This window comes from Camellia sinensis, chromosome 1 (genome assembly GCF_055761805.1).
Source record: "Camellia sinensis isolate YWXY chromosome 1, ASM5576180v1, whole genome shotgun sequence".
Classification (NCBI taxonomy): Eukaryota; Viridiplantae; Streptophyta; class Magnoliopsida; order Ericales; family Theaceae; genus Camellia; species Camellia sinensis.
The window spans coordinates 22,875,424-22,885,320 of NC_138961.1; the positions used below are offsets into that span (position 1 = coordinate 22,875,424).

At 35.7% G+C, this 9,897-nt stretch overlaps 1 protein-coding gene across 1 annotated transcript; it reads right to left on the bottom strand.

Moving 5' to 3' along the window:
* Positions 1-5,704: 5,704 nt before the first annotated feature.
* Positions 5,705-6,511, bottom strand: LOC114291026 (uncharacterized). The gene has a single exon (XM_028235014.2). The coding sequence runs from the start codon at positions 6,509-6,511 to the stop codon at positions 5,705-5,707; it is 807 nt and encodes a 268-aa protein (XP_028090815.2).
* Positions 6,512-9,897: the final 3,386 nt, after the last annotated feature.

Consider the following 9,897-nt stretch of genomic DNA (forward strand, 5'->3'; position numbering starts at 1 on the left):
CCATATTGATCTCTCAAAATTTCCAAAGGCACACCTTCAATATAAATTTTTGAGTTTAATATATACTATTTAGCATGTTTTCATCACAAAAGAAGTGGAAAATTTCCCTTAGTTGGCCTCATTTCTCACAAATCTTCTTATTTTGAGTATTGTGCATGAAAAATCTGTTTTACATTCACATTGCGAAAATTCTAGAAAAATGTATAAATATCTTCTGGACCTCCATTTTATTTCAAAATCTTCCTTAAGGAGTTAGCTTTCGAGGAAAATTGGTTTCATGAAAAACAAGTGAGCAGTTTGTGAGAAAATCCGATTTTTGTAACGGTCGACGAATCTGGACAAAGATGGAGTATTTCTGAAATAACTAAAAATCGGGAAAAGCTATTCCATTTTTGAAAAATGTTATGAAAACTAGATAAAATTCTCGACGAACAATAGGAAGGTCAGATTTGGGAAAAATCTAAAATAATCCTTTTAATCTTGATCTTTAAGTGCCTTTGAATATGGAAATTCTATTTATATTGATGTTTTGTGCTCTTGACTTTATGAATATGCTTACTTATGTATAATCATGTCTTGGTATGGTTATGTAGTTTTTTCCTTGATGATGCTTATATCTATGAAAATTTATTTCAATTGCTTATGCTAACTAACTTAAGACATGTAACTTAATGAGAAACTTAATTGGGATGGTATTTGGTTTTCAATCACTTGAATAATGAAGAGATGATAATGTGTTATGGATTGATGGGGATGTGTTCCCTATTTGAAGGAAAGTCTTGTGCAAGCAGTTGTATCGGAACCCTTGAATGGATCAGTTGTATTCGGACCCTAGGTGGATAAGGTTGGAGGAGGTAATGGGCAAAGCCCTTATTTTACCATCTCTTTTGAAGTCCTCGGTTAGCGCTACGCGGTATATAACTGTTGGTAGGCATCCGAGGTAAGGTCTGCAAAGCAGCAAAAGAGGTGGCATACCGAATAATCCGAGTCCAATTCTTGCGGTCTAGATTACTAACATCTAACCTTGTAATCCTTTATTATTGAATTATTATCTTGCTTTTTTACTTGCTTGTTATAATTGTATTGGATTAGGAAAAAAGGATGCGGTGTGTGTGTGTTTACTGGGTATTCAAAGCTCATGGCATTTCATACTAGGTATTAAAGACTTTTAGACCCATTGAAGGAAAAGTTGAGGCATTTGAGGACGTACGGCTACCCTAAGAGGATTGGAAACTAGTTTGTAAACGTATTGTGAGATTGTAAGTGATAGATCCCAAGTTGTATTTAGGACTTGATTTTGTAATTATTATATATCTATACATATCTTTTATATTACCTATTTCTTATTTTCCGTCAACTCATTTAGACCTTGTGTTAATACATTAATAAGATCTGTAAAAAATGTAGCTTTGCTATCTAAGGAGATTGGACTTTGAAGGGAGGTAAGTTTGACTCCTCTGATCTTGCCTAAGATTTTTCTTAATTATTGATCAAATGACTCATTAGTGACGTTTCATATTTTGTAATCTTAGATAAATCCTGTATTTATTTGTTATTATATTCTCTGATGTTCTCGATTTTGGGGGCGTCACATGACTAATTTTTCCTTTTATTTTCTTGTGTATTGATAATTATAAGCTGGATCTGTTTTATTTATTTATTTAAATTTTTATCAAATTTAGAAGGAAAATATTAAAAAAGTATTTCTTACACATTATTTAGTATTGAATTTCTATAATTAAAAAAAAAAAGTATCTCAAAAAATGATAACAATGTTAAAAAAATATTTAAAAATTAGTGTTTTTTTTTTTCATCTTATTTCTCCATCCCCAAAGACAAGACCCCAAATTAAAAAATTTGGTAATGACCGGTTCAACTTAACTGTCCTCTGGCAAGTGGGTTGGATTTGTGTTGGGATAAAAAAAGTATAAAAAATAAAATAAGTTAAATAAAAGTTTATTTTGGTGATTGGGTTGAAAGTTAATTTTTTTACTTTTTAATTTTTTTGAATCACATTACCTGTTTATTTTTTTATATATATTTTTCAAAAAAAAGGCAAAAAAAAAAAAAAAGGCTTTTTACCTACTTTTCAAAATAAACTAACATGTCACATTCAAATTATAATCATTTTACTTCTTCTCTTATAAAAAAAAAATCAAATAAATCTAATTTAACCAAACTAAATTATTTAAAAAGAAAATTAGGCCTCGTTTGGCAAGAGGCTATTTTAGCCAATTAGCCAAAAAGTTACTAAATTAGCCAAAAAGCCAACAACCCATACCAAAAAGTCAAAGATTCTCTTTTCTCTCTACTTTTTGCACATCTTTTCGTAATTAGCCAAAAAGTCATCCCAAACATACAAGTTTTTTTTACCTACCTTTTTAGCCAAATAGCCAAAAAGTTACTAAATTAGCATGTTCCCAAACGAGGCCTTAGATTAAAAAAATTCTTCCTCAACGAACTTAAATATTCAAAAAAAACTCAATCGTCGGTACTAGGGGTGGGCGCGGGTCGGTTGCGGCCACGAAACCTCCAATCCGCCATCCGTCTGCCAATCCGGCAGATGCGGATTGAGCGGTTTGGCGGTTTGGCAGATGGATGCGAATCGGTTTAGCGGTTTGAAATTTTATAAATTTTCAACATAATTCAATTTGTGCACTTCCTCAAAAAAAAAAAAAAAAAAAAAAAGAGTATTACAGTCAATGACTTAAAAAAGTATTACAATTATTGCATGCCTCATCCAAAGAAAGAAAGTTTGAAACTTTAGAATATCACAATCACTGCATGTCTCATCCACATATTACAATCACAGCATGTCTCATCTACATAAAGTATTACAATCTGTGGTTCTTCAAATATAAAAACAATTCAAACCACAAAAACCACGAACAGAGCAATAGTTGAGATTGTATGTCTCTGTATTGTTACATTTATATATGTTTTGAAAACTAAAACCAACCAGCATATTTCATATTTTCTATTTATTAATTTTAGAGGTAGATTTAAAAATCAAAAAATATAGATAAATAATATGTTTATTTTTTTCAATTCAAAAAATATATTCAAGTTGAAAATTTTTTTTCAACAGAATATTTGAACTCTTTTTCAATTGAAAACACAGACAAAATATTTAAACAAATTGAAAACACAAAATCTTATAAATTACTAAGGGTACTCGCGATTTGGCGGTTCGGTTGCGGCCAAAGGAATCTCAAATCCGCCATCCGTCCGCCAAATTGACGGATTGGAGAAAATCAATCCGCAACCGTCTGCTCGTCATCACGCATTCGTCCAAAATGCGACGGATCGGTTCGGTTCGGTTCGGTCGGTTTTAGCGGATCGGTATATCCGCTGTCCACCCCTAATCTGTACATGTTTGCCAAACTGAATTGTTGCTTGGTCCGAACTGTTGACATATTTACCAACCTAGCCAGCCTCCTCATCCGTCAAACCAAATTCGTAATAGATCCTAGCCGTCAAAATTGTTACCATAAATACCAATAAACATACTGATTAAACAAAACATTAAAAAATAAATAAAGTACACAATATTTTAATTGATATAATTAATAAATTTACTGACATAAAATTAAGAAATTGTGATCTTATGAATTGTTTGATCTTTTATTTATTGATTTATTTTTTTATAGATCTAAAAGTCTCATTCTAATGTGTATTACATGAATTGTCAAGTATAAATACGTGTGTTATGTGTTTAGGGACAAATGTGAATTTTCTCATAACGTTGAAATTACTAAACATAACATTTCAAAAAAAAAAATTTCTTAGGCCTCGTTTGGCAAATGTTAATTTTAGTCAAAAGGTCAAAAAGTTACTAAAAAAACCACTAAGCTAACAACTTATACCAAAAAGTCAAAGATTCTATTTTCTCTCTACTTTTTGCACATCTTTTAAAAAAAAACTAAAAATTCATTCAAAACATACTAATTTTTTTTTACATCATATTTTAGCCAAAAAGGCAAAAAATTACTAAAAAAGCTTGTTCCCAAACGAGGACTTAGTGTACTTTTTTCAAACGTAATACTCCAATGTAACATAAAAAAAAATGTAATACTTCAATGTAACACACAAAATTCTCAGTGTACTTTTTCCAAACGTAACATTCTGTAGACACCCTATTTTTTACGGCCCTTCAAGACTTGGATGTCTTTGTAGGTACATCCGTTGATGAGTCTGTTTACTCGCCAAGTACTTGAAGTCCTCAGCAGAACGCCACAACTTTGTGCCTTTTAAACCCTACATTTATTTTGTCTCATTTTTGGACCATGCATTGGTTTTTCCAGCCTGCAACCTCTAGTGGCCTGCCGGCCATCCCTAGAGGCTGCCGGCCATCACTTTTGGTGTGCCGGCCATTGATGTGGCTTACCGGCCACCAGTGATGGCCGGCCAGCTACCAGTATTTTCTGTAGATATTTTATGCCAGCTTTGCTAGCTGTTTGTACAAATGCTTGCATCTGTCCACACTTGAAGGGCTGGATCTCCTTGTAGAAATTTTTTGTTTTCTATATATAGGGACCCCCTCTCTCATATTTTGAGGTTAGAAAATTTTAGACTAAAATTTTTTCCTCTCTCTCTACATTTCTCTTTCTCTCACTCTCCACAAATTCTCTACACTTTTGCCTACTTACACTACACTCTTGCCTATACACCCTTAGCCAAACCCTCTCATCTCTGAGCTGAGGTGTTCTTGAGCTTGGTTTGAGCTCTAGAAGGTGTATTTGCTTGGAATTGTTGCCTAGAATTACTTTTCTCTTCAAAAGGTATAATACTAGCTTTGTTAGCTTATTTTGCATACTTGTTTTTCCATCTTTTTTCCACTGTTTTTTGATTGGTTTTGGGCTATAAAAACTCTGTCAAATGGGGCTGAAATTTTTGGTCTTAAGCCATTTTAAGGTAGGGGATGGTTCACCCTTTTTTGTACCTTGTTTGCAAGGCTTTTCCACTCATGTTTCCCACTTTCAAACTATCTTTTTCCAAGCTTTTAAACACTGATTTTCATAGTATTTTTAGTGGTAAAAATCAAGTTTTGAAGTCCAAATTTGGAGGGGTTAGCCTCCGCTCATTGTATCTTGTTTGTTAGCCTAGTTGGTGCCATGCATTAACTTATTTTTCTAGCTTGTTGTAGCTTTATTTCAGCATGCTTTAGGCTTTATTTTGGACTGTTTTAACTCTATTTTGGGTTGATTGTTACCTTTGAGTCTTATATTGCATAGTTATAGTGTAATAGTCCTCACAAGTTTGGTGTTTTAGGCATTTCGACACCACTTGTTTGAGTTTTTTTTTTTTTTTTAGGTGAATAAGTCATAAAATAAAACAAGAAAACTTACAAGAATAAAAAGGGGAATACCCCAGGCCCTAACAAAGCTATACAAAATATACCAACTAAAACATATATGCTAATATATAACTAGCTAGCACAAACAAAACAAGCCTATCAAAGCAGTCACAAATCTGTTAGCATACTGGTTGCCATATTGGTAGAAAATCTATTAGCAACAATCTCTTAGCAAAAAAACTAGCATACTGGCTGCCTCCATAACCAAGTTCAGAAGCACACACAAAATAAGCCAATCAATGTTATGTTTTTCTATAGCAGTCACATACACCAATATACATAAAGCCAAAAGCTTAAGAAAATAAAATAAGACCCCAAGCACAAGGCTCTCTCTATGTTGTGGTGGTTCTATTTGAAGGGTATCACCCCCTTGACTGCCCTCTCTTTCATCTGGTTCCCAATCTTCTTTTTCCCTTTGGACTTAATAGTTTTCCATCCATCTTCCTTATCCTCTTCAGTTACTTTTTGCATTTTGACCAATTGTGCCACTTGATTTGAAATACAATTTTTGGTGTCATGTCCAAACACTCTACAATGTTCACATTTAGCAGGTGTGCCTTGGTATTCCACTCTTATTTCCACCACTTCATCCTCACACTTAACAAAGAAGTTTTGAGGTAAAGGGGAGTCAACATTAACTTCCACACACACCCTTGCAAAGGATACTGTACTCCCAGTGGAAGTAAGATGATCCATAAATAATGGGAGTCCAATTTTACTAGAGATTCTACTCAGCCTTTCAAAGTCCCAATATTCCATAGGGACATTAAACAATTTAATCCAAACTGGAATTTGTGAAACATGTTCCTTAGTAAGTCTCATCATTCTTTTCCACTTCTTTAGAAGTAGCAGTTGGTTACCCATATACCAAGGCCCTTCTTCCAGGACCCTCCCACAGGCGTCCATATCGTCAAAAATAAAGAACATAAAGCCATCACCATTTGCTTGAACCTCTTTCAACCCCATGTTTTTCCACTGATTGAAAGTACTATTTCTTATATAGTTGAAAGGTAGTTTTTTATCCAAAAAATAACCCACTAAACAGGATTCCCATTTTCCCAAACCCTCATTACGAGGGGGCAATTCCACTATATTTGGATCATCTGAAGGCAGGAGAAGAATATACCTGAGCTTAATTGGAGATCTACTTGGCATCGTTGCCACATTTGCCCAAGTTTTGGTTAGTCTGTCTCATTCCTTTGGAATTGTATCAACCTTCTACGAACAAAACCTGATTGGTTGGGGTTGCCCTTACCCCCTCTGCCACGCCCTCCATGATAAGATCCATAACCTTCCACCTAGCTTGAGAGGTTGGCCCAGATTAAGGGTTGTGCTTGAAACATCCACCCTATGTTCTTGAATCTCTCTTAACCCACTAGAACTGCTAGGTACTTCAACTTGAGAGGCCAACTTTGAGTCTGTTTTAACCAAATCGCTCCATCTAGGAGGAATTTGCAAATCTATCTCTTCATTCTCAAACCTCCGTGGACCAGCTACGGCCGATTTCAGACCATCGGATGCAACAGAGGGCCCATCTAGGTTGAGTTTTCTTTTCAATGAAAGAAGACGATTGGTAAGATCTAAAATGGCCTTCGATTTCTTGTCCTCCAAACCCCCACTTCCCTGAGCTATTTCCACGAGAGTTGACAAATCATTTTTAAAAAGATTAACGATACCGTTCTGGGTATTATCAATCCATTTCACCTCATTTCTAACCAACAACTGGGGAGAGTCAAACGTTGACACACTTGCATTCACTAAGGTAGAGAACATAGCATTAGAGAAAGGATCGGCCATCATCAAAGAGGAGTTGAAAACCCTAGAAACTGAGGTAGTTTCTAGAGAGAAGGCAGACACTCTGTCTCTCTAACCCATGAGTCAACTTCCCACTAACCACTTGTTTGAGTTGATTGCATGTTTTCGGTTCTTTTCACACTTAATTTCAGCACTAATCATCTCTGCAACCTCCCTCATTTCTTGGCTTTTAATTTTGCTTTGAAAGTGGTTTCAAGTCACTTGTTTGCCTAAGTATCGAATTGAGGTTTCATACTTAATGATTTAATCCCTTAGGAGGTTCATTACCAACGGTATGATACTTCTTTCATACCCAAAGCAACTTGTGTTTTGAGCTCTCTTTCCATTAGAGGACTTTAATTCACCTTTGGACTTAATTGAATTAAAGAATGGTTGGTAAAGTAAAATGAGAAACTAAAACTTGGGACTAAAAGATGAGCAAGATAATAACTTGGTGTGTTCATTCGGACGTTAATTGAACACATGGAATTTGGGCTGTTTCATAGTTGATAGTGATGAAATGATCCAAGTCTCCAAGGTCAACTTCTTCCTTTGATCTTTCATGAAAGGGAGGCTGTTTTGTGTCTCATTTTACATTTATTGAACTTGCACTTCTTGAATCACAAGCCATAATGTAATGAAATTGCTTAAGTTGGTGGTTTGTGGCTTAAGTTCGCCTTTCCTTGGATTTGTTCATGAAAAGAATGGGTGAGTTGTGCAAACAACATGTCAGAATACCCACTTTTTGCTCTGTTTGTCCTCTATTGCAGCAAGATGAACCAGTGTATCAATGGCCAACAGGCCACTTTCCATGGCTGGTAGGTGGTCGACAGAGCACCATTGATGGCCGGCAGGTGGCCGGCAATATTCACCAGTGGTTGGCTGGCCACTGATGCAAACCTTAGCAGAGTGCTGGTAAGGTAGAGCAAAATGGTTCTGGAAGTGTTCAATTGTGCAAACAGAGGCTTTTGAGAGCAAAGTGAAGGCCTTTTTGGGTGGAAACCGAGCACGCGCATACACGTCTTTCATTTCCCGAGGCAGAACAGCTAATTAGCTTAGTTTAATTACTTAATTATTAGTTGCAATTGTTTTGTAAATTATTTAATTAGTTAGTTAACTAATTAATTCATCTGTTGTTGTAATAATTAGTTAATTAGTTTAGCATAATTAGCTTAAGTAGCATAGCTTAGTTAGCTAGTTAGCTTTATTCATTCAGACTCTCTTTTGTGAGAGCAAAATGATGTATTAATGTGTATGTTTTCCAACCCCGCATCTTTCTCCCTTTTATTTATCCGCTTTTGATGGTTAGATTAGGAGCATCATGTTTCAATTTGCATACCTCATGCTTGCATCCATTCATCTTGTATTGCATGTACCAAGGCTTGGCGCATCATTCAAACTGCATTGTCATTTCAATACTTCGTTGAATACGTGCTTAGACTGCATATTATTTGATTGACTCATATGTCATGTTTAGTAGCCGAGCCTATTAGTTATATTATTGCATGCGTTGCATTAGACATATTGTACAGTTAGGAATCATGCATATTTTTCTAACTCATATCTTTTTGGCTTGGAGTACTAGATGAGTTTTTAGTGATTTAGCATACTTGCATGTGTGTGAATGTTGCTATGACTAGCATGCTTGCCATGAGGCTAAATGCTTACTTGCTAAACTATTTGAATGCTTGTGGATGAAGGCTTGTTGCTTGAATTGGAATGATTCAATAAGTGTATGTTTTTAAGCCCACTTTGTTGGGTGACAAATTTGCAAACGTTAAACCTACTTGAGGTGGCAAAATTAAATTCTTTTTGAAAAACAAACATGAAATTGAATTGTTCCAATTCGGGCAAACTAGTCTATACTTGCTTGTACGCATCACATAGTAATGCTAGCCTAAATAAACCGGAATAAGAACACATAATGTTGATAAAAAATCATATCATGATTAGTAGAGGCTGATCTTTGATCGGGCGAGTGGGGGTGCTCAATTCATGACCTTCCCCTTTCGTACCTAAGTTCCCGAGTTGAGGAAACTTTGGTGATGACGGACACGTGGCCTTTGGCACGAGTCATGGGTTTTCTAACTTTTTCCAAAATAAAATATTTAGGTGGCGACTCTGTATGTGGCAAAGCAGTCCAATTTTGACAGTTTTTATCCTAAAATCAATTTTCCCAAAGATTTGTCGGATCTGGACTCTTTGGTGTTTATTAATTTCACCTTGCACTTGTGAGATTAGATTCAGAACCGCGGGAGTTTTAACTGTAGGGCTTTCTTTCAAACCTTCTGAAAGGGGGGACGAAAAAGTCAGGCTACAGTTCCTGGCGACTCTGCTGGGATTTAGAGAACTTGACTTGAACTCATGATATGATATTTTTTCTACACTTATGTGTTTCTTTGCATTTGCATTTGCATTAGTACACCTAAGTCACTGTGTTTGCCATTTGCTATTCCTGGACGGTTTGCCAAAGGCTCGTCTGGAAAAGCTTGCCAAAAGGTTGACCGATTACGGACTCTACCACGGTGGGAACACAACCCTTGGATCTGGACTACCGCTGTACCGTTTGATCCTCCTTTCACTTCTCGGTGTTAGGTGTGAGAGGTATATTAGGTAGTCTTATTGAGGTACCCTTTTAGACCAATCGGCGTAGTTGCATATTGAAAGCCATAGAGACTGTTCCAAACTAGGACAGGTTGCTCACTCGAATGCAGGATTGTGTGAAACCACCTTGCTTGAATAGAGAA

Bases quoted from the DNA above. Each gene is read 5' to 3' on its own strand.
- LOC114291026 (XM_028235014.2), bottom strand. From the start codon at position 6,511: ATGCCAAGTAGATCTCCAATTAAGCTCAGGTATATTCTTCTCCTGCCT.